At 55.5% G+C, this 24,958-nt stretch overlaps 1 protein-coding gene across 1 annotated transcript; it reads right to left on the bottom strand.

The window, feature by feature from the left end:
• Window positions 1-5,092: 5,092 nt before the first annotated feature.
• On the bottom strand, window positions 5,093-24,227 carry KCNN3 (potassium calcium-activated channel subfamily N member 3). Its single transcript, XM_079329381.1, has 8 exons — window positions 23,379-24,227; window positions 20,534-20,629; window positions 17,156-17,574; window positions 11,810-11,951; window positions 10,085-10,195; window positions 8,754-8,881; window positions 8,514-8,583; window positions 5,093-8,083 (listed from the first exon to the last, which is right to left on the bottom strand). Exons 1-8 carry the CDS (start codon window positions 24,093-24,095, stop codon window positions 7,787-7,789), a joined length of 1,980 nt encoding a protein of 659 aa, XP_079185507.1. The 5' UTR covers window positions 24,096-24,227; the 3' UTR covers window positions 5,093-7,786.
• Between the last annotated feature and the right edge of the window lie 731 nt (window positions 24,228-24,958).

Genomic DNA, 24,958 nt, shown 5'->3' with positions numbered 1-24,958 from the left:
AGAAGTGGCACTGTCACTGTCCAGCAGTTAACTGCTCCCTTTGGAATGGCCTCTGGCAAGAGCTGGGGCATCCCTCCCTGGGTTTGTGAGGGTTCAGGGGATGTTCTCCTGGTTCCAAGCTGTTTGGCTGATATTGCCCACAATCTGGCCTGCAGACCTCAGACTGCTGTGCTGATAATTAACAGTAATGAAGGAGCCCCTTGGTGCCAGGAGTACCAAGGCTGGGTAGATAAATTAACAGCAGAGCTCAATTTTACCTTGGAAAAGGAGCACATTCAAGATGGAAACAGCTACAGGACAGGTCCCCACCTCATTTTATCTCTGCAGCAAGTGCAGAAGAGGGTTTCCTGAACATTTTTCTTCCTGGGTTCAAGAGCTGGGGACCAGATCTGAGTTGCCCAGCTGGAACCCACATCTCCTCTTCACTCACCACCCACCCCATGCCCTTGGAAGCAAAAGCTTCTCTGCAGGGAGTGAGGCTCCCAGCTCCTGCCTGGGGAAATGCCAGCATTTAGAGGCTGTAGCTCAGTGCCAGAGCAGCTGCCTGCCTGCAGAGGCAAAGGCTGATCCAAAGCCCCAGTTCCCTGCCTGCCCCTCCCTCGCCCCCAGGAGTTTCCTCCCACATCCTGCTGGCTCCCAGCAGGCAGGTGCTGATTCAAACCTGTGGAGCTGTTTGCTTGGGGTTTTCCTCTACCTTCTGGAAGGCCAGTAGTTCCCCACAGTTTATAAAAGTTATATCTGTAAGGAACTGTTTAGCAAAACAATAGCTTTTTTTTTTTTTTCCTCCCCCCTTTTTTTACCTCTTTTCTTCAGTAGTGCACTTCCCCTCCTGTCACTGCACACTCCAGTGCTGATGCAGGCACATTGCACTGGGATGTGTAAAGATGCCCAGACCTTCACACCAATGGCATCCTCCTCCTCCTCCCTCTCACTGCTGGGACTGGGAAAGTAAAGGGCAGTCACAGGGAGGTGGAGATCCATGCTATGGCCATTATTACCTTTCTCTTTGGAAAAACTTTAATCCTGAGCCATTAATAAAAAGAGATTTAATGCTGCACATAAAGATTAACATGTTTTGCCTTGGCTTCGTGGGCAGTATCAGAACTACAGCTGCCTTTGTATGGCACTAAGCCATTAATCCTGGAAATGAAGCTCCAAGGGTTTAATCACCTATCAGAGAGACCCCTGGACTCACTGATAGAGAGTATTTTTAGGATTAATATTTTTAGGATTAAGAGGTATTATCTTAAAACTAAAAAAGCCCAAACTATTGATTCATCACAATTTATCTACTGCACATCATCCTCCTCTTCCCCCTTCTCTGCTGGCCCCACAACACCATGCTTAGCTAGGGGAGTTGCTTCTGTAGGCATCCTCCTAGCCTGCATATAAGGTTGGAATTTAGGGCACCAGTCCCTCAGCTTGCAATCTTCAGAGTGACCTGAAGCCAGCAGTGCCCCATTGCCAGGCTCTGAGCAAGGCTCAGAGTGGTGCTCAGTGGGAAAGGATCCAGCTTCCCCTTATCTCAATCAATGCATTCACTTTGGGAGTGTTGTTTGTGTGCCCTTTGCACCCCAGACAACTTTTGTCTATGTTTTTCTTAAAGGTGAGGGATAAACTGGAGGCAGCAGCCCAGTGTGAGCAGAGTTGAATGAGCATGGGGAGCCTCAGTGCAGAGCCAGAGGAAAGAGCATCTGCCACACCATCAACCTCCTACACTCCTTTCTTGAGGCACAGCCCAAGAACTTGGGAACCAAAAATCCTTTTTGAGAGCAGGTATTTGGAGAACCCCTCATTGCTCCCATAAAACAAGGCACCAGGGGGCATGGGGAGGTCCAGAGATGTGACTGCAGCCTCAGCTTCCCTCTGCACAGGGGAACAGGGATGTATCCCCTTCACTGGGGTCTTCCCAAACTGTGCAGGTGGATCCTGAGAAGCACAGAGCTGCTTTCCCAGGGATGAACAGGACAGCTCAGCACCGGTGAGGGGAATCACTGAACCCAGCACAACCCTCATGGCACAAAATTTCACTTTGGCAAGGGGTCCCTGTGTCAGGAATGCCCCCAACATCACTCCACAGTCGGCCCCAGTGGCAGAAAGAAAAGAGCTCTCCCAGCTTGCAGAACAGAGGGTCTGAGGCACTGGTAGATGTACGTATAGATCATATATTTGTGTGTGTAACTCTGCACAGAGCTGCATCCTTACACACCAACACAGGTAAATACTTCTAGATACTGACCTCTTCAGATTAAAGTCCAAGGCACTTTTTACAGTGAACAGGTTAAAGCCATAGTTTAAAACATGCCTGTTTCTGGGTACAGCTCAGGTTTATGGCAACGCTGTGGGGACGGGCTGTTGTCATATGGGCCAGCCCCCACTCTTGTCCTCCAGCTGAGAGACTGGCCCTGAAGGAGGAATGGGAGCCCAGGGCTGGATCCTGACCACAGGGACATGCAAGCAGTGCTGAGACCCCAGCAGGGGGAAGAACACTTTGGGCAGAAGGAGGAGCAGAGCTGGGTGCACAGAGCTCTGGTGCTGCAGCACCCACAGCACCAGGGCCCACAGCCAAGAGCACCCACTGGGCAGGGGGTTTTGGAGCCCTGCCTGGTGCCTCACAGGGCTCTGAGGTGGCTCATCCCATAGGGAAATAACTAATGCCACAGAGAGGCTTTTCCTCTCTCCTGCAAAAGCCCCTCTCTACGACCTCAAACCCTTTGGATACCTTTTAGAAGGGAGCTTGGAGTTGGGTGAGAAGAAGCTCAGACCAGTCCAGAGCCTGGCAGCAGAATCTTGCCCAACTGCTGAGCAATCACCACCATTGCCCCCCACCAAACATACCTGGTGGCCATGGCACAGGGCTCTGAGCTGCCTGGGGGATGCTGGGCAGGAGAAGCCCAAGGGAGAGTGGTGCAGAGGACCAGGGATGCCCTGGCAGCCTCAGACCTAGCTGGCAGCAGCAGAGGCTCAGCCCTGGCCTCTCAGAAGAACCAGCTTCTTTCCTCCATCAGAGCTGGTTTCTGCAGAGAGATTTCATGTCTGGGGTCCAGCAAGGAGCATCCAGATCTCATGGCAGATCTCAGGGCTCTGCTGGGCTGGACTGGCCTGGAAGGGTGAGACCAGCACAGTTCTGACAGTGACAACAGTGTCACAGCATGGCAGTGGCTGCAGCTCTGATCAGGAAAAGGCCATTGTGGGAACTTTTAGACTTTCTCTGGACAAAAGCAGCAGGAATTGGTCCCACAGGTGCTGCTCATTCCTGGACACGTCATGCTCTGTGAAGACTGGCCAGGATGTGTGTGGGTGCCAAAGAACAGTTTAAGACTTGTGATCCAGTAGGGATCAGCTCCAGCAGTTCAGTGGCTGCAGATAAGGAAGTGATGCTCTCTGGGGCTCAAGGAGTTCATTTAATCACAGAATCATGGAATCTCAGAGTAGTTCAGGTTGGAAGAGATTTAAAGCTCCACCCTGTGCCATGGGCTGGGACAACTTCTACTAGACCAGGTTGCTCCAAACCCCATCTAACCTGGTCTTGAACACCTCCAAGGATGGGGCAGACACAACTCTGGGCAGCCTGTTCCCAGCTGGAAGGCTGAGACAAAGCAATCCCTGCAACCTTGTCTCATTTCTCTTTCATGCTCAGGGTTTTGTCCTCCTGTGCCATCATTCTCTGAGGTTTAACAAAAGCTGCAGCTCCTCAGGGCAGGGTGTGAAATGTGAGCTGGACATGTCCCAGTCTCTTATCCCAAGTAATAAGTGAAAGGACAAGAGAAAATGGCTGAAAGTTGTGCCAGAGGAGGTTTAGGTTGAATATTGGGAAAATTTCTTGCTCTGGTACAGCCTGCCCAGGACAGTAGTGGAGTCCCCATCCCTGGAGGAATTTAGAAGATTTGTGTATGTGGCACTCAGGCACATGGGTTAGTGGTTGGCTTGGTGATTCTGGGCCAACAGTTAGACTTGATGTTCTTAGAAGACTTTTCCAACCTTAATGATTCCATAGTTCTATGAAAATGTGCTCTGCACCACTGTTTTCTCAAGAGCCTCTGTCCTGGAGGAAAAGGGGAAGTTTGGCTCTTGCAGAACCCAGGGAGCAGAGTCCCTCCTTCTGCTGGAGGAGACAATCTGGGGGGGGCATGGCTTTCCAGAACCTGGGAAAAATGGGGAGTCTGACCTTTCTCTAGGGAGAAGCAAAGCTCTGGTACCACACAGATGCAGAGCTGCTGGAGATCAGCTTCCAAGTAATGGGAATGAGTACAAGACTGGGGTTCTGCACCTCTCCCTGCCTGCCTGTCTCCCATCCTCATTGGCAGTAGTAGCTGTACTCAGAAACAGACATTTTTGGCAGCAGCCTGGCGTTGCTGCCTGCTAACAACCGTGTTGGGTACAAAACCATAATTGAAATTACCATAACCATCATAATATAGCAATATATTTCATAGTTAAAATAAACTATTATGCTTTCCCCTATCATTAAAAAAGAAGCGAGCAGTACAGAGGCAAGATGCAAACCCAGGTCAAAGCTCCTTAAGTCTGGACAGAAACATCCATGAGTTTGCAGAGACCGTGGAATTTCTCTGGTATTTCTAGGACAGTTCCTTGCAGGTGGCGCAGGAAGGAGAGTGGTGGAGCAAAAAAAGCCCCCAAGACTGTGCCAAAAATGGGGCTGAGTTGGGTGGGTCCTGGAGGGGCATTGGGGATTGGCCTTGTTGGACTGTGGGATCAGATGCTTGCCAGCTGCAGGAGTTCTCTGCTTTTCCTCTTGTGCTGTTCCTCCTCCTTGTTGGTGATCTCAGCTCTTCTCTGTTTGTCCCAATGTCCCTTAGGGTATCCAAAGTGATCATCTCAGGTGTGTGGACAGGACTGGCTGGAGAGCATTTACTGGAGTTGTTTACTGGGGCTGTGCCAGCCAAGGCTGCTGGTGACCAAGAGCTGCCATCAGGGCTGGGGGCTCCACACCATTCCTGCCCTCCCTGTGGCTTTGGGTCAGCTCTGTGGTCCTGGCAGTGGGGCTGGAGGGGGCTGGTCTTGGTGCTGGCCACGGTGGAGGGAATGGATCAGGGCTACTGGCACCAGTATTGAAGAACTGTCAGGGATAGGGGCTTTGGGGATTGGGATGGAGATTTAGGGGTGTGGAAGGGGGGTGCAGGGGGTGGGATAGGGCTGTGGGGGTGTGTGGGATGCAGGGTGCAAGGTGCAAGGCATAGGGTGCAGACCCTGGGCTGCCAGGTCCCAGGCAGAAGGGTTGTTGCAGTGCAGGTTGTGCTGAGATGAGGCCAGGGGAGGGAGGTTGTGGGGTGCACAGGGATCCACTGCCCCAGCCCTGTCAAAATCCCACTGCAGCAGTAGCTGCTCTGGCCCAGAACAAGGATCTCTTGCTCCTGTTGCAATCCCAACACTCTCACTGTGATCCTTACCACCTCCAGCCTTGAGCTGACAGCACCTGCTCTTGTCTCACTTGGTTGGATTTTCCAGACTTGGTCATGAGCCTGGCAGGGAGGTTCCTGGATTCCTACTGGCAATATTGATCTTTAAGAATCAATACATCCTCTGGCTCTCTGATGCCCCAGGACATGTCTTCACACCATTCCATGGGCAGTTTGATCCTATCTGAGGCCCAGGAAGCATTTTTTTCTCCACTAGCTGCCTGCAGGGCAGGGAAAATGCTGCATTTCAGACTCTTTCTCACAATTTCTGACATATTCTCCATTGCTATGCTGGGAACCTCCTGACAGAAATGAGCAGGAGCTTCTGCTGGGCAAGAAGGATGGGAGGGCACCCACAGACATATGGGGAGCAGCAGCTGGGCTGAGAATTGATCATGGGGGGCTTCCAAGGCAGCAGTGAATTCCCAGCCATCCATGGGATATCAATGACACTAATTACAAGTGTTTGGAAGAACAGCTCATTCCCAGAAGCCGTGTGTCTCCCACTGGCCAAGGACCAGCAGCAATGGGCAGGTGCCTACTGAAGGCAGCAGGGATGACCAGGTTTGGTCCCCTGCTACCAACACCTCTGCAGCACAGGGATCTCATTTTGCAGCACTCCTGCTGTTGCCTCACAACCTTCTTCTTCCTCCTTCTCCTCCTAGGGCCAGCATGGGGGCAGTACTCACTAACTACTGCTTTTTTTCTATGTAATGCCAGCTGCAGGACACAAGTAGAGAAACCACCTCACACCACTGGCAGCAAAGAAATTCTTCAGCATTAGGGGATGTAGGGGTGGTGGTGCAGGAGGGAGGTGTGTCTCTGCCCCTAGGTGCACACAAAATCCAGCATCATTTATGGAAGGGAAAAAGTTACAGAGGAGAGCGTTACAGGCTGAGTATACCTGGAGTAACACAGTGACTGATTACAATTACTGACACTGCTGGGTGAGGTGTAATTAATATTGCAGAGTAATTACATAGTTACTTCATCTGTTTAAAAATATATAAGTACTCTCTGCTGAGTTTTCATGGAAAGCAGCAAACACCAACCCCAAAATCGGAGCCTGGCGCAGCTCCATGCGAGGATCCAGAAAAGCCAGAACACGACACTGGGGAGGAACTGAGGAGGAAAAAGGGAGAAATGGTAAAAGCAAAACAGAAAGTGTCTGGTTCCAGAAGCAGCCAAGTGATGCCAAGGGTACCTCAGGAAGCTGAACACCAGCAGAAAAGTATAATGGAGTCTGAGGTGCTGCACTTTGGCAGGCATGGGCAGCAGTGCCATTGCCGAGACGGTGCCAGAGAGTGCTGCTGCCCTCCACCAAACCCAGCAGAAGTGGCATGAAGGCGATGGGCTTTGTTTTAAACAGATGAAGCACCTGCCCCTGCTACCACATCACTTGCCAGCGAGCTCCTGCTTGATCCTGGTGCCAACTGGGCTCAAGCACGGATGTTCCCAGCACGAGTGGAGACGGTTGCAGCTGATGGGGTGTTCATCCAGCACTTCTGAGACTGCTGCAAAGAGCCCACTGGCTTTGCAAAATGCTGGGAGGCTCCCAGCAGGCAGTGATGTGAGCACCTGGAGCCCCCCTCAGCGCCTGGGCTGGCCTGCCAGCCCCATGGCTGGGGGCAGCCCTGCGTGGCCCTGCACGCTGTAGGCACTGCTTTCCTGGCTCTGGCACGCGCCTCCAGGCAGGATATGACACTAAGGACCAGAAAGAAGAAGTGTCCATTTGTTCTTCTCTGGGTAGAAAACATTCACAGCTCCAGAGAACTCCCCAGGAAGGTTACAGCCAGACATTGTCACCCAGCTGTCAGCGTGAGGGGGCTGTCCTGTGGATCCTGGCAAGGAGATGGGATGGAGCATCGGCAGCGGCAGCCAGAGCCTGCATAACGAACCCCCCCCACCGGCATCTGCCTGGCGAGGTTTGGCAATCGTGAGAGGGGCAGGGGGCGAGGGGAGGGCCCCAGGGAGAAAAACTCTCCCTCCGGTGTCTCCGTTGCTTCAGTGCTTCTGACTCGGCGTTTTGTTTCGTTTCGTTTCGTTTTGCTTTGTTTTGTTTTCAAATGTGAAGACCTGAGATTGAGCGTGGGTTTCCCGTCTCTCACCGGACGCCGCGGCACAGGCTGGCCCAAGGCATCACCTTCCGTCCCCTTCCTTCACCACGTGTAGAGGCACCTGAACGGGGGATTCCCGATACCAAGGCGTTGGCAAAGCTCCGAGCGTGGCTCGGCACTGCTGGTCCCCACCGGCTCCAGCTGAAGGGTCCTGCAGCGGTTCGAGGACCAGAAGAAAGTTCACAGAGACCTCACGATCTGTGTGGAAATGCTTCCCCCCCGTCCGCGCTGGGGCTGAGGGGCTGCGTTTTAGCAGCTGCTCGAGCTCGTGTAAGGGGTGGGGAAGGAGGTGGAGCTGACCCCGATGGGGCTCTCAGACAGAGGTGTTTGGGGGGTGCCCCCTGGCACAGCGACCCCTCGAGCCTCCAGGACAGCGGAGAGCAGGCGCTGCTGCTGCTGGCGCAGCATGTCGGCCATCAGCAGCGGCAGCGAGTTGAAGCTGGCGCTGAGCTGCTCCAGCTTGGATTCCAGGCCACTGATCTGCTTTTCCAGGTCCTCACTGCGGTCGTTTAGCTCCGTGATGAGGTCGTACATCACGTTCTGCATCTGGGGAGGGGACACAGGGGATGGTGGTGGGGTTAGTACCATGGCTGATGGGGTTGGTGCCACTGCCACTAGCAGAGCTCACCCCTTTACCCCTTTCTGCCCTGAGAGCTGCCCCAACTCAGCCCACCCCAAGTTCTCCAAGGGTTCTGTGACTGCAGTTTGGCTCATCCCTGGCCATCAAAGAAAGGAAGCTCTGCTGGGCCTGTGCTGCTGAGCAGTGGTATCCCTTGCAGAAAGGCTTGCAGGGAACCCCTGGCTCATGTATGTGTTTCTCCTTCTGCTTTGCAAGGGCAGCCATCCCACAGCAGCTATTCCTTGCTGACATTTACTGAGTCGGAGCATTTTGCGGTCAGCCAAGTCTGCTTTAGTTTTTCCAAGTGAAGAAAAACACTCAGTCTGGCCAAGCCACAGGGTCCCCCGGGGGACTTGCCTTCGAGAGGTCGACAAGGGTGTTGGCTTGGTCACTCAGCTTCCTCTGCTCCATCTTCACGCTCCGTAACCTGGGGAGAAGGAAAGAGCACATGGCTGTACTGCCTCTCCTCTTTCAAACAGCATCTGGAGACCTGCCTGCATCCTGGGCAATGGAAAACTGTCCCCACGCCCCTGCCAGGAGCAGGATCCTGGTTCATCCGAGCTCAGTCTGCCCCCAGCCCACTGCACAGCCTCTTACTGGTGGATGGCTTGTAGGAACTTCCTCTGGTGCTTTCTGACTTTAGCATGGTCGATCTTCTTCAACAGCTTGGTGTGCTTGTAGATAAGCCACGTTTCCCGCAGGACGTTGGCTGCTGCATTCTTGATCTGAAAAGGAAGAGGGGCTGCAGGTCACCAGCCATGTGAGATTTCACAGAGACACTGCTCTGGCTCTGCCATGAACCAGTGTTGCAAGAGCACTTGACCTGTCCCAGCTGGAGCTCAGCTTTGCACCCGCACAGTCTCTGGGCTGATGCAAGGGATGAAGAGCAGTGCAAGCAGGAGTGAGAGAAGGCAGAGCTGCTGGCCCTTGGTGCACTCACACCCCAGTCCTACTCTGCACTCATGCTCCAGCACTCGGCTCTTTGCCTGCAAAGTTGTACCATAAGCCTCAAGGAAAAATCCCAAAGTTTTTCTAGATTCTGCACCCATCTGCTAATCCTGGCAGGTCCTGGTTGGGACATGACTTCTGCTTCCTCTCCAGCTAAACCACAGCTCATTCCTCACTCAAGGAGGAACTGGCTGCTGCCTGCCTGGCATGGAGCCTGCAGATCCCTATCACTGGCCAGTGCAGCAGGGCTGACCAGCTGTTTTGCTTTCCCAGCCTGGTCACACCAAGGTCCTGACTATTCCTGGGGTGTCTGGGGCTCTGCTCTCTGGGGTGAAGTGGGTGCCCTGCTTGCATCCCACCACTGGTTGCCTTCCCAAGGGCTGCACTGATGCTCATTTTGCCACCATCCCCTCTAAAACACATTCTAGTGTTCAGAGCCCATTATATGACCAACCAAACAAGCACTGTTAGTTTACTGATGCTTTGCCATGATGAGGCTGCCAAGACCAGCAACCTCCTGCTTCTCCTGCATGCTCCCAGGGATGTGACACCAGACTCTGGTGTGACAGGGTCATGCCATGAACTCCCCACTGCTGGCTCTGGGTCTCTCCTCAGGGAAGTCTCACAGTGTGGTTCTTATCTGTGGTGGGTGCTGAATCACCAAAACCCAGTTGTCTTCCTGACACCAAGAGAAGTGAGATCATGCTCAGGAAGAGGACAGAGTATACATCACCTAAATCCTGGAACAGAGTTGGTGCTCTTTGTGCCTGCTCTGTCCACAGCACTTGGACAACTTCCTCAGCTCCTGCAGGACCCACAACCAAAGATTCCAACACCTTCCTCTCCTGTTGTACACTCACCCAGAGATGCTGACACCTTCTTCCACTGTGGTACTCACTCCTTCCCAAATCCAACCCAAATCCCAAGCTCCTGGCACACAACAATGCCCCCAACTCCTGCTGTCCCCCATGGCACCTTACCCTCTTTGTCAGCTGTGTGTCCATCATGAAGTTGTGGACGTGCTTCTCAGCTTTGGTGAGCTCCAGCTTCCTGGCCACCACAGCCACCACCAGTGCTGTACATCCAGCACCCTGTCCAGGGACATCAGTTGGGGAAAGAGTTTTATAACACCAGCACTCCCACCCTCAGCCTTGCAATCTGCTAATTAACTAAAGCTACACGTCCTCCCCATTATCCTAAAAAGAAGATATTACAGAGCCTGGGTGTCCTTGAGTGGCTGATGTAACTAATGGGAAAGGGCAGGGCTGTTAACAAGGTCAGCAGCTGTCAGTGGTGAGCCTGTGCCTCTGTGGGCCAGAGATCTGCTCTGTGCCAGTGCCCAGGGGGATGGGGAGCCCTTCACCCCCAAGAGGTCTGGGGTGGGAGAGCAGTGGGGAAGCACCAGGCAACATGTGTGAGAACAGAGAAGGGGCCCCAAATCAGGACCCTTCAAATTGCCATGGATTCCAACTGCACCAGCTGGTAATTCACTAATCCTGGCAACTGGGGCCAGATCTGTGTGGCAGTCATCAGCTCATCTGTGCACATCTGTGCCAAGGTGTCCTTTCCAGAGTCTCCCTGCCCACTTCTGCTCCTACCAGCTGGGTTGCTTTCCCCCAGTGCTCTGGCAGAGTGCTGCCAGCCCTACAGCTCTCCTTAAGAGTCATTAATTAACCTGATCCCCTGAATCCTTCAGCATCCTCAAAGGTCCTGCTGCACACTCCTGACTCCCACCACCTCTCCTCCTGGCAGAGTGACTGCCCCTGGGGCTGAGTGGAAAAGCCCAGCAAAGCCTCCAATCCCAGTGGGCAGGGGTGTCTCTGTTCCCAGGGGTGGGGGCTGTGCTGGGTGTGGAGGGACACTTTGACAGATGGTGTTACTTCAAAGTAACCACTGGTAGGGGAAGAGCTTTGGGAGCCTGCAGTGCTGGATCCCCTCAGCTGAACCAGCAGCTTCTCCTCTGCTGGCAATTGCTGCATCACCCCCATCCACAGGGATTTTCTCCCTTGCTTGGCTCCCACCAATAATACCAGCCTTGCTGTGTCTGACCTTATCCAAGACAGATCAAAGACTTGAAGATAATATAGAATTAATGCCTCTTGGTGGAGCCTCCCCAGCTGGAATTCAAGGGCTGTCAGCTCAGCCTGCCCTAGCTGGAGGAGGGATGGCCCCATCCCCAGGGCCTGGAGCTGAGCTGGGGTGCTGATGGTTGGGGTGGATTTGTGGAGGAACTGTGACCACAGGGCCCCCAGCTGCTCCTTCAGCAGCCCTGGCTGGAAAGTCCCACAAGCCAGGAGATCTCGTGGTGGGCTCCTTGGGGCAGGGACACTGGAGGCCCTGGAGAATGGTGACCTTTTGGCCAGAAGGAAAGGAACCCATGGCAAATGAGCAATGGAAGCCAGATGATGTGGAGCAGGATGGCCAAGGCATGCTAAGGTGCCTTTCTGCTCCCTGGGGACATCACTGACTCCACCAAAGGCCCTCCACCTTTACTGAATGTGGGTCCAAATCTACCCCAAATTCATCAGCTGGGACAACTCCATCAACTTCCAGGCTATGAGACCCCAGAGCTGAAGTCATTAGGCCTTAATGGACACGGACAAAAGAGCTGAGAAACAGATCCCTGTAAAATCCAGTGGCTCTGCCTCTGCAATGGAGACAGGCAGAGCCCACAGAATGGACAACCAGCTTGGCATGGCCCTTACCATGATGCCAGTGAGCAGGCAGACCCCCTTCCCACAGTAGGTGTGTGGGACCATGTCACCATAGCCGATGGAGAGGAAGGTGATGGAGATGAGCCACATGGCACCCAGGAAGTTGCTGGTCACATCCTGCTGGTCATGGTACCTGCCAAGGAGACACAGCCATCAGTGTCACAGCAGGGGACAGGGATGGATGGGGCAGAAATGGGGGTACCTGGGCACAGTGGCTCCCCCAGCACGGGCTGTGCTGGAGTACAGGATTAACAGTACAGTAGGATGTGCCATAGTAGCAGTGGTTGCACAATTTCTGGCACTGGAAAACCCACACGGACAAAATGAGAGCAAAATCTCATTGGAAAGGGCTTCTGCTTTCAGTCAGACCTGTCACCACATCCCAGTCCTGTTGTGTGTCCCCAGTGTCATGTGGTGCTGCAGGGAGAATTGGCTGATGGCAGAAGGAGCTGTGGCTCTGCAAACCCCTGACCACAGCAGCTCCCCTGGCATCCTCCCCTGCATCCTGCTGCTGCTGCAGCCTGGGCTGTGCTGCCCCAGAGGACAGTGCTGTCAGCAGAATTGCTGGGGATGGATCCTGTCGAGCCTCTGGCATGCACTTGGTTTTCAGGAACAGAGGAACAGCTCACGCACTCAAGACACAGCACATGTGGAGTGGCTGCAGCTTTGGGAATGCTGCAAATTTTCCAGGTCCCTGCTGAGATGTGAGGTCAATGACCACTCTGGCTGTCCCAGACATTGGCTGTGGCCCTTCCAGCAAACAAGCAGCCAGGGGCCCCAGCTGCCTCCAGCTCCCCAGGGCTGGTGCAAGCACAGCCCAGCCATGCAGGTATGTTTGCTGAGGGATGCAGGGCTGACTCCTGGCCCAGCCTGCAGTGGGACTCAGCCCTGAGTCAGCAGGGGCAGGCAATGGCTTTACCCCTCTTTGAATAGGATGGTTGTTTTCCTGCCTCCCTGGCAGGCTTCTCCCAGTCTTCACAGAATCCAGAGAGGGAAAACAGATGGAGCTTTTGGCAATCCCAACTCCAAGATCATCACTTGCAGAGCAGTTGGGTTTTCTCCTCTTCTGAAATGTTTTTCCCTCAGATGGAGACTCAAATGAGGACCTGGTGCAGGAGAGAGCACCCTGAGCTGTGGTGAGACTCACTCTGGGCAGGGCTGGCCAGGAGAGCTGGAGCTGGTAGCCACAGTGGCACTCCCCAAAATTCCTGCACCAGCAGGACATGCACACTTATCCCACCCAATGTATTCTCCTGAGGAGAGCTGATTCCACCTCATCCTGCAGGATGGAATGTCCTGAGGGGACAACCCAAGAGCATCATGCTGGCCAAGGGGTTACAGGCCTACAGGACAGCAGGACATTATCTCTTCTGAGCACTTGGAGCAAGAATTGATAAACCAGAGGGGCTGGCACACGCCAGGGCTGCTGTGGGCAGGAAGAGGGGCCTGACCACAAAAAGGGCTGCCACAATCAGCCAGACACCAGCACTGTGTCCTGCTGTCCCCACCAAGGCCACAGCCACGCTCAGCACCGTGGCAGCTGTGAGCATCACCCCACTGCCACTGCCATTGTCACTGTCACTGCCACTGTCACTGCCATTGTCACAGCCACTGCAACTGCCACTGTCACTGCCACTGTTGCTGCCATTCCCATGTCACTGCCACTGTCACTGCCACTGTCACTGCAGCTGTCACTGTCACTGTCACAGCCACTGCCACTGCAACTGCCATTCCCATGTCACTGCCATTGTCACTGCCACTGCCACTGCCATTGCCATTGCTATTGCCATTGCCACTGCCATTGTCATTGCCATTTCCACTGTCACTGCCACTGTCACTGCCATTGCCGTGCCACTGTGTCAGCCCCATCCTGGCTGAACTGACACCAGGCCATTGGGCAGCCCCAGCTCGGGCTCTGGGCTGGCTGCAGCCCTGTCCCAGGAGAGGGATGGCTGCATGAACGGGCAGAGAGAGAGCACAGAGAGCACACAATGGGCACAGAGAGCACAGAGATAGCACAGAGAGCACACAGAGAACACAGAGAGAGCACACAGAGTGCACACAATGGGCACACAGAGAGCACACAGAGAGCACACACACACACGGGTGAGAATACACACACTTGAGCACACACACACACAGGTGAGCACACACACACATGTGAGCACACACACAGGTGAGCACACACATACGAGTGTGAACACACACACCTGTGTGAGCCCGCACACACACACACAGGTGAACACACACACACACACACACACACACAGAGGTGAACACACCACACACCCATGTGAGCACACACACACACAGGTGAGCACACACACACAGGTGAGCACACACATACGAGTGTGAACACACACACCCGTGTGAGCACGCACACACACACACACACACAGGTGAACACACACACACACACACACAGAGGTGAACACACACACACACATACACACAGGTGAGCACACACACACATATGAGTGTGAACACACACACACCCGTGTGAGCACACACACACACAGGTGAGCACGCACACACACACACACACAGGTGAGCACACACACACACACCTGTGTGAGCACACACACACACAGGTGAGCACACACACACATACAGGTGAACACACACATACACCCGTGTGAGCACACACACACAGGTGAACACACGCACACACACACCCGTGTGAACACACACACACCCCCACACACCCGTGTGAGCACGCACACACACACACACTCACAGGTGAACACACACACACATACGAATGTGAACACACAGACACACACCTGTGTGAGCACGCACACACTCACAGGTGAGCACACACACACATACAAGTGTGAACACACACTCACACCCGTGTGAGCACACACACACACACACACACACACAGGTGAACACACACACACATACACACACACACACAGGTGAGCACACACACACATACGAGTGTGAACACACAGACACACACCCGTGTGAGCACACACACACACACACAGGTGAGCACACACACACATATGAGTGTGAACACACAGACACACACCCGTGTGAGCACACACACACACACACAGGTGAGCACACACACACACACACACACACACACACACAGGTGAACACACACACACACACCTGTGTGAGCACACACACACACACAGGTGAGCACAAACACACATACAGGTGAACACACACACACACCTGTGTGAGCACACACACACAGGTGAACACACGCACACACACACCCGTGTGAGCACACACACACCCCCACACACCCGTGTGAGCACGCACACACACACACACACAGGTGAGCATACACACACACACTCACAGGTGAACACACACACACATACGAATGTGAACACACAGACACACACCCGTGTGAGCACACACACACACACACACAGAGGTGAACACACAGACACACACCCGTGTGAACACACACACACCCCGGCACACGTTTTCGGGCTGCCGGCAGCGCTGGCGGCCCCGCAGGCGCCGTGTGCCGTGGCCGGGCGAGCAGGCGAGGTTGCTTAGCGACTCCTGCCTCGGGAGAGGAGCGGCCCCGCCGCGCACGGGAGGATGCTGCGCCCACAGCTCCGTGCCGAGGAGACCCCAGCCCGAGAAACGCCTCTTGGAGAGGCACGACCACTTCTAAACTGCCCGGCCCCGGTGGGTGTGGGCTGGGAATGGTCCTGCAAACCGCAGCGAATTGGTTTCCTGTGCCAGTGTGCACGGGAAGACACATCCTGGGTAGCTCCTGTGGGAGCTGTGTGACCCCAGGGATGCTGCATGCACAGGTGATATTGCATCCCTCTCTCATGGAGCATGTCCCAGGGGCTCTGCATTCCCCCAGTCCTGCATCCCCCGGGACTGACGCATCTCCAGCCCACCTGGGTTTGCTCCTGCCTCTCTGTTCATAGAGGGAGGTGATGGCAGCTGTGCTGCCAGTGATCTGCAGTGCCTTGTCTGCATAATTTCTGTTGTTTTTTTTTTTTTCCCTAATAGTTCTTCATTGCATTTTCCAGCCTGAGCCTCGCCAGGTGGGGGATTACCCTCCTGTGTGTGTCCTGGGTGCCTGTCTGCCTGCTCCCTGTTTAGGAGGCATAAACCACAATTTCTCAAACACAATTAGGCAGTGCCTGAGAATCCAGCTCATAAGGAGAGCATCATTAAGGGAGGCAGGAAGGCAAACACAGCCAGTAAAAGCTCATAAAATCTCAGTGTGCCGTCCCACACCACTGCTGCAGCACTTACAGCTGCCCTAATATCCCTCTGCAGCATAACCAGAGCAATGAGTCCCACCCTGGGGAAGAGGGGGGTGGCCTTCCTCTCACTTTGCACTCTAAAAACAATCTGGGTGTCCCAGGTAACCCTGGGGAGCCAGTAGGTGTGATCCCTCACACCTTAGTTCCAAGGATGACACAAAGCTTCCACAAAAGAACAGCTTTTGGACAAGCTGCCCTCCTTCCCCTGGTGCTGCTGGCACCTCCTGGCACAGCACTGGGATGCCACCACTGCAGCCCCCTGGTTCCCTCAGTAGACAAAGAGTGGTGGCAGGTCCCTGGGAGATGGAGGTGCAATGATACCCACCAGGCTGGTCGCCACAGCAACCCCGGTGCTGAGCACACTGATGCTGGCATGATGCCATCAGGCTGTGGGTTTGTCACCACAGTGTTGTCATGGCAGTGCTGCTAGAGCCTGAACCAGGCCCTGTCACTTACCATCAGCACCTCTGGCCCCTCCCCACACAGCCCCCCAGCTCCCAAAATTCTCCTGGGGCTTTTGGCACCATGCACTGTCCTCTTCCACAAGGACCCTGCGTGGCCCAGGTACTGCACTGTGAGGACAGGGCTGACCCTGCTCTGCTTCCTGCCTGTGTAGATAATTTATCATCTGGTAGCAACAGGGCTCAGTGGAGGAAATGTGTGGCTGCTGAGGCCCTGGAGGCCTGCATCACTCTGACAGGGTGTTGGGACATCACATCTCCATTGAGAATCTCAAACTGCCATGAATCCCAAAACACAAACTGCTGAGCATCCAGCACCACTGCACATCATCATGAAGTCCTGAACTGCTGCACACGCTGAAGCACTGCACATCCTGAGCCATGGAGCATCCCAAACCTCCACACAGCCCAAACTTCTGCTGTTGTGCTTTCACCCTGAGCTGCTGAGCATTCCAAAGCACCGTGCATCTCAAACCTCCACACATTATCAACCTGTGGGCATCCTGAACAGCTGAGCATTCCAAACCACCAGACATTCCAAAGTGTTGCCACATACCCCAAAGCACCACTCCTTCCAAACCACTGCACCCCAAAGGACCAGCACCCCAAACCCCTCTCACCTCTCACACACACGGACCGTCCACGCAGCGATGATCCAGAGGGAAATGCTGAACACCAGCAGCACGGTCCCAGGGCAGATGGTCATGAGTGTCTTCATGACAAAGCGGGTGTTGAAGTTGATCTTGTTGAGTGCCCCGATGCTGCGTGAGGAGGCGTCGGTGAAGAGTTTGCTGTGCAGCAGCATCACCCGAGCGATCAGGTAGAGGCGCAGGAACATGGGGATGGACAGGATGATGTCCACGTCGGCCTCTGCCCGAGAAGGGGTGTAGGAGAAAGCCAGGCGAGCTGTCCAGAAAAATTTGTACTCGCCAGGAATGGGGTGTATGGCACAAACCAGCATCTCCAGGCTGATGTAGAGGATGCGCTCGTAGGTCATTGCTATCCGCCAGTCGTCAGCTCCGTTGTCGATCACAAAGAGCTGCAAGAAGCAAAGCCACGGGTTACTGGTGACCCCCACACAAACTGCCCTCCCTCCACAGGCAGTGGGGGTCTGAGCAGAGCTAAGAGGAGCTGGGTGTGTGCTGGGGATGGATGGAGAAGAAAGACATGAGAATGAACCACCACCAACCTCTCTGCTGCCCTGCTAGTGTGTGTCAGGGATGGTCATGTTGCAGGGGACACCAAAAGCTTTAAGGTGCCTTGCCTTGAGCACACACCCAGGCACAGCATGGTGAGAGCTCACTCAAAATCTGGCTGGCAGGAGCCCACCTCCTGGCCACAGAGATGGGCCAGCTGTGGTGCCACAGAGCATCAGCATGAGCCACCCCAGTCCCTCTGCTCCTGGTGCTGCTCTGATTTCACTGACAGTCATCACACCCTGAGTGCCAGAGCAATATCTGGGCAGTGAACGCCACAGTCAGAGCATCCAGCTGCTGGCAGAGATGGGATTCGGTTGTCATGGCAACTGATGGTTCATCCTGGGTACACCAGCTCCTCTCTCATCACCAGTGATGGAGTTGGGGTCTCTGCAGGAGCTGGGAAGATGGCAGCTCAGTTGGCCTCTCTGGGAGTCACCCAGCCTGTTGGCAGTGCAGTGCTGAGGCTGCCATCAGCTTCTGCCTGGTGTGACAGGGACACCAGTGTCACCCACAGCAGCAGGGACGTGCTCAGGACATCTCTGCAAGCAGCACTTGGCAAAGGAACCAGCAGGAAGGGATCCAAGGGGGATGTGGCAGCTGGTGCTACCGTCCACGTCCTCAATCCTGCAAGCATCAAACGATGCTGGCTTGCTCAGGGATCCAGGGCTGCACACAGAGGTGGGTGGGGAGCACGGCCCCAGCTGCTGCTGAGCCCAGGAACAACCCTCCTGCCCTGGCAGAAGCCCCAGTACACCTGTGCCAGCCATCTCACCAGCACCATGGCACTCAGGGCTCTCCCTGGGGATGGCAGGAGCCACTGGGACTGACTCACGGAGTGCCTGTCCCAGCCACCTCCCTTTCTGCAGGGAAAACTCTGCTCCTTTTAGCTGCTTTGTTTGAGAAATTGTTTACAAAAATGCTCCAAGCTGTCAAGGGAGATCCTCAGGCATTTAGCAAGCTGACAGCCTATTCCTTCCTGGAAAAGGGTGTTAAAATAAACAAATTAGCAAGCGGAAAAAGGCAGGAGCCTTTTGACTGCATGATGGGGGGTTGCATAGGGCAGGGAAAGGAGCAGGAGAGGGTTTGGGCAGGATTCCCCTGAGCCAGCCCCTCTCAGTTCTGTACCTGTGAAGCATCCATGCAGGTTTCCATGGAAACCTAGTGTGCTTTGGTGGTACCCAAGGGGGCATTCCCCAACATATCCAGCATCGCTGGCTCCAACAGGGGAAGGAGAAAGTGTTGGCCACCACATCTCCAGAAAAACAAAACCCAAGAAAAGCTACCAAGACACTTCATGGGCACTGAAGCATAAACACCAAAAGCATAAACAGCCCCAGGCTGTTGTCCAAACACTGGGAAGAGGGGACTCTGCCCCCTACCCCCGAAAAAAAAACCCCACCTTGGTAGGAGCTGGCAGCATTGCCAGAACTGGCCTCAGCCCTAGAGAAACTAAGGCACAGGAAGACTTTCAAGTATCCCAAAGAACTAATTAACACAATTAGTAGGAGGATAGAATCACAAACTGGTTGGGGTTGAACAGGACCTTAAAGCTCATCTCATTCCACCCACTTCCATGGGCAGGGACACTTCCACTAGACCAGGTTGCTCCAAGCTCCATTCAACCTGGCCTTGAGCACTTCCAGTGATTGAGGCACTCACAGCTTCTCTGGGCAAGAAAGGAAGAGGGAATCCTGAGGGAAGAGGCTGAAGTGACTGTTTCCCAGAGGCTGGGAGGGCTGACAAGTGCCATGGCTGGGTGAACACAGTCCCCCACCTTGGCTGAGAGGTACAAGAAGTTGAGGATTTACAGCTCTGGCAACCCCATTCCATTTTGGTTGGACTATCAGCAATTCCTTCATAACATTTTATAACACATAGGGCAACATTCAGCCAGCACAACTTTGTTTGGAGCAGATCAAGTCAAACTCATTGAATTCCCTGTCTTGGCAGTGTAACTGGCCTGGCAGAGCAGCTGGGACCGTGGTGAGGTTCATGTGCAGAGGGACAGCAGTGAGACTTTGGCTCTGGTCAAGGCAGGAGGGGTGGGATGACCTGTGTGCTGCCTGGGTAGATGCTGTGTTTGCACAACCCACTGCCAGGAACAACAAGCAGAGGAAACAGTGAGCACTGGGGGCATGGCTCACCCGGCTGACCCCAGCCACCCTCATGCTGGGGTAAATATTATTCCAGCAAGAACCAAAGCTCTCAAATATTTGCCTTGAGTAACTCATCCCCAGGCTTTGTCCCCATGCAGACAGGCTGAGCTGGAGTGGGGACTGCAGGGACAGAGGCAGGCAGGGAGTGGGATGCTGCTGCCAGCAAAGCCCCTCTGTCCCCCAGCCCCAGGAGGGACAAGGTGGGATTATGGTGCACTCAGGGCTGGGGGCTTTGACATCCCTTCCCAGATGCTCCTTCTCCTGACTGGTGATTCATTCTTCCCAGGCCCAAAAGAGGCTGGCTTTGTGCCGAGGCACAGGGAAGCACAGCCTTCCTGGAACAAACTGGGAGTCCTTTGACTTCCCAGGGAGGAAGAGAGTGTGCAGCCCTGATTAGGAAAGGATTTCGTGGCTTTCCTTGGCACTTTGACTGGCCTGAGCCCTTCCTGGCTGTAGTCACCACCATATCTGCCAGACCCTTGGTGCCTGGCCTGACTGTCCCCCAAAAATCCTGACAAAGAGGAAGGAGGCTCCAGGATGGAGCAGGATGTGAGCTCAGGCACTGTGTCCCACTCAGGTGGTTGGCAAACCCCACAGCACACCCCAGCAGCCCCCCACAGGCACTGGTGATGCCAGGACCTACCTGCACCTCCCGTGTGTGGTAGGCAATGATGAGGCCCAGCAGGATGACAGTGGAGAGGCTTATAAGGCATTTCAGGGCCAGGGAGAACATGGAGTCCTGCAGAGGGAAAGCAGGAAAGGCATTAAGGGGTACACAGCTGGCCCTGGACCCCACCCCTAAAGAAAACACTGCCCCCCAACACCTGCAATCCCCATCCTCAACAGCACTTTTGCTCCTTCAGCTTCCCCCCTAAGCAGCTTGTCACAGTAGTAAAGGCACCATCAGTACCTGGCACCACCAGCACCATGTGCCCCCTCTCCAAAACTCTTTTTAAATTCTATTCTGCTTACTTACTTCTGAGTGCAGTTCCCAGCCACCCCTCTGAGATGTGCAATGCCAGTGCCCTGGCCCCATCTAGCCTGAGCCCAGTATCATGGTATCCAAACAGATGATCCAACTAGAACCTCCAGCTAACTGGTTTATGTAAATTAAACCTGAATCACTGATGGCTGAACTGGCAGGTCCCCAGGACTCCACTGGGAAAAGCAGGATTCACTGTTCCCTTTGGATGCTGGTAAACTCATGGAGTGAGAGGGATTCAAACAAACCAAAGCCAGCCCTGCTGATGCTGGGGCATTGGCAACCCTTCACCAAGATGTTAATTCCCAAATCAACCATGTTGCTGCTGCTCCCATCCCACATCTCCAGCGTGCTGAGCCCCGTGGTGACCCATGGCACACTCATGGCACAGTGCCCTTGGCTCCTCAGTGTGCTGGGCTGGCTTTGGTGTTGTTTGGCTCCCTCTCCCCAGTGTTCCTCATCTCCACAGGGTGTTTGCACGCAGAGAAGGGACTATTTGCTGTGGAGGCGGCGCCGCATTGTTAACAACTTGGCTCTGGCTGTGCAATTGTGTGGATATAATGGCTGGTGCTAAGAAAAGTGCTGGGACTAAACACCACTATTAACAGGCTAACTCTGAGGCAGCATTGTGCCAAGGTGGCTCTGGTGAGACCCTTCCCAGGGGCACAAACCCTGCACAAACACTTGGCAGTGTTACATGGTGCTTGCCGATGCCTCCTGCCTCAAGAGACCTGTCAGGAAGAGCCATTCCTGAATCCCATGCTTGCAGCAAACAACATGGGGTCTTGGTCCAAGCAGGGCACCCCTGGAACATGTCCTGCCCCACCATGTGGATGGCAGGATGCTTCACTCTGGGAGTGCTGCACAATTTTGCCCCGTGGGCAGGAGAGGCCCTGTCCTGGCCCACAGACAATTGACAAGCAGGGAGCAGCAAACCCTGGCCAGCACATCCCTGCTTCCCAGCTCATCCTGTGGCTGGGGCCGTGGGGCAGAGCTGGAGCTGCACTGACATCCCCATATAGACCATGAACAAGCCAGCCCTGATCACATGCACTCCCACACTCCCGGTCATGTCCCTGCCAGGAGTTCTGGTTTCTCACTGGGGGCTGCTGGGGGGGTGGGGGGGATTTATACACAGCTGCTGCAAATCTGGCCAAGGGCCTGCGGAGGCCGGAGCCAGGAGCTCTCCTGCACTCTGTGGCTGTCAGCACAATTGTTTGTGTCACAGTGGGGCAGGGGCGTAGCAGAGTGTCACAGCTGCTGCATGGCAGCAGCGCTGACTCATAGGGTCTTCCCCAGCTGACACAGCAGCTCGGCGTGCTGGGGCCAGCATGGAGCATGGCAGTGCTGCTGCTGGCAGCTCCGAGGGCTGCACAGTCCCCTGGCACCAGGCACACGGAGCCTGCCAGGGTGGCTGCAGCTCAACAGGTAGCAATGCAGGTGGGGGGTGGTGGTTTGGCTTTGCTGCTGCCAAAGGGGAGTGGGAACCACCAGAAGAAGGCTCTGGCATTGGAGCATCTTTCTTTCTCGGCAAGGATGCCAGGGATGCCAGCTTAGTGCTAAGGCATGCCTGTGCCTGACAGAGCAGTGGAACTGCTGCCTGCAGCCCCCACATGCCCACTGACCCTGCAGCCATGGAAAGATGGGGCTCAGGGATCCCCACAAAAGGCACCCCCGGGGGGAGGCAGAGGGTTCCCCAAACCACAGGATCCCCCCAGGGCCGTTCCTCCCTTCCTCCAGCTCCTCTGCTCACACTGCCCATGCTGGATAATGGCAGGAAGTGCTGAACAGCCCCTTCCCACCCTGCTGCTTCCCCTCCACTGGTGGCACCGTGCCACGGGGACCCCAGGGGCTGCCCCCCAGCCCCCCCAGCAGCGCCATCCCGCTGACGCCCATGGGTGCTGGGGGGGGTGCTGATGCCTTCCCCTCTCTGGATAGGTATAAATAACATGACAGATGTCTATACAAAGAGTTATTCATATCACTGCCAACCAGCGCAGCCCAGGAGCAGGAGCTGGAAGGGACGGGGCGGGGGGGGGGGGGCGGGGGGGGGATTAAAAAAAAAAAACACTGTCCTGCAAAAAAAAAAAAAAGGAATAAAAGGGCAGGAAGGGGTGTGGAGGAGGAGGTGGAGGAGGGAGGGGGTGCTTTGCTGCACTGCCAGGGGCACGGTGCTTTTGAGCAGTGCACTGCCATGCCAGCAACAGGCACCACAGAGCTCGGGGTCGGTGCTGCTGCTACAAGTGCATGGGGCAGGACTCAGCAGAGCAGCCGCCAGCACACAGTCCCCGCAGCTCCAGCCAGGTGTCACCCTGCCCAACACCTGTGGCTGCAGCATCCACTAAAGCTCTGGGAACATCCTGTCGCTCACCAACCAGCCTATCCACTCCAGATGGGCCGAGCAGCTCCATGTTTATCCCACGGGATAGATGGCTCCACGCTCGCCCCACCAGGCACCATCTGCTGCCACCAGCCCCACACACACCCCCCCGGGCCCCGCCGGTACCTTGGAGTAGAGCCCCCAGGAGAGCTCGGTCTCAATGACCATGACGACAATGCCAAACATGCCGAAGATGAGCGCGTAGTCGCTGAGGCGCTTCCTCTTCTCGAACAGTGCCCGGCGGTGGCCGAGCCGGTAGCCGATGTTCTGCGCCTTGCGCTTGGGGCCCTTGGCGAAGGTGCTGGGAGCCGGCCGGGCCGGCGGGCGGGCGGGACGGAGCGTGGCGGGCGCGTGGTTGTCCTCGCGGGACACAACGATTTCGGGGGGCTCACCGGCACCGAAGAGCTGCAGGGGCTGCGCCTCCGGCTCGGCCTCGATGAGGTTCCGTCGGGATGCGCTGAGCCGGCTGAGGGGCTTCATCACCCCTCCGCTGTACTTGCAGGAGCTCATGGCAATCTCGGTGAAGGGGTTGCTGTCCCGCCGGTGAACCAAGGGGCTGGGCTGCCGGTGCTTGCTGCTAGCCACCCCAGAGCCCGCTGGGTGGTCGCCGAGGTTGAGCTGGCTACCGTGGCGGGAGGAAGGGTGGAGGGCGGCGGGGGCGGCGGGAGGAGGAGGAGGGGCCCGTAGCGACCCGGGCGAGGAGTGCAACAGGCTGTGCTGGAGCGGCGGCAGCGCCGAGGGCGGCGGCGGGGACCGTTCATCCCCCGGCAGCGGGCAGGGACACCGACCATCCTCCTCCAAGTCCCCCACGCCCGAATCGTGGAGATGTCCCGATGTCTCCATGACGGCGGTACCGGCGCCGCTTTACAGGGCACCGGTCCCGCTTTCCTCGCCACCGGCCCCGTTCGCTGGATCATGAATGGGCTCCGTGCTCTCGCCGCTATCGCCGCCGCCACCGCCCCCGCCGCTGCCGCTGGCCCGGCCCCGCAGCGCCATTGGCCACGCTGGGGCTCCCCGCAGGCTGACATCATCCCCGCCCGCTCCCCGCTTTGTATCTCCCCCTCCATCACACCCCCGGTTCCTGCATCTCTGCGGGGTCGCTCGGGATTGTAGTGCACCGGGTTGCACCAGGCGCCGGTACCCGTGTGCCCCGACGGACAAGTCCCGAACGACCCCTCCTCAGTTTAACCCGTTGGGCTCCCCCACGGGCATCCCCCCTCCTTTTATATAATCTCTCTTAATCTGTTTACAGAGGCTGGAGATTACGAGCAGCAGCTGGAGCAGGTGCTCCCATCCCGGGGGTGGGGGGGCACGATGTGTGTGTCTCAGGACGTCCCCAAGGTCAGGGTCGGGGTAATGGTAGACCCAGAGGATGGGATATCTCCATATAGATGTATAAAGGGCCCTAATCCCCCCTCAACACCCGCAGCCCAGCCAGGAACCACCACCGCCACCCCCCACCCCCCGCCGTGCCCAGCTGTTGCTGGAGAGGAGCAGATAAAAGTGTATGAGTTTGGGAAGCAGATAATCTGCAGGGAATTGCTAGAAACATTATTAAAAGATACTAGGGCAGCTAGAAACCTTATTAAAAGACACCATGAAATATCCAGCTGGTGACCCTCGGCTTGGACAGAAGGTACTGAACTGCACTTCTGCCTCCCAAAAGCTGGGAAATCCATGGCGGGGGTGGGGCAGGATAACCTGTG

The sequence above is a fragment of the Erithacus rubecula genome (genome assembly GCF_903797595.1).
Source record: "Erithacus rubecula genome assembly, chromosome: 33".
In the NCBI taxonomy this organism is placed as follows: Eukaryota; Metazoa; Chordata; class Aves; order Passeriformes; family Muscicapidae; genus Erithacus; species Erithacus rubecula.
Note: the sequence above shows the minus strand (reverse complement) of the source record. Positions and strands in the feature narration are given on the sequence as shown.

Bases quoted from the DNA above. Each gene is read 5' to 3' on its own strand.
- KCNN3 (XM_079329381.1), bottom strand. From the start codon at position 24,095: ATGGAGACATCGGGACATCTCCACGATTCGGGCGTGGGGGACTTGGAG. The intron at 20,630-23,378 runs GTACCGGCGGGG...TTCCCTCTGCAG, and splicing joins CCTGGGGGCTCTACTCCAAG to GACTCCATGTTCTCCCTGGC. The intron at 8,584-8,753 runs GTAAGAGGCTGT...CCTTCTCCCCAG, and splicing joins TTCCTACAAGCCATCCACCA to GTTACGGAGCGTGAAGATGG.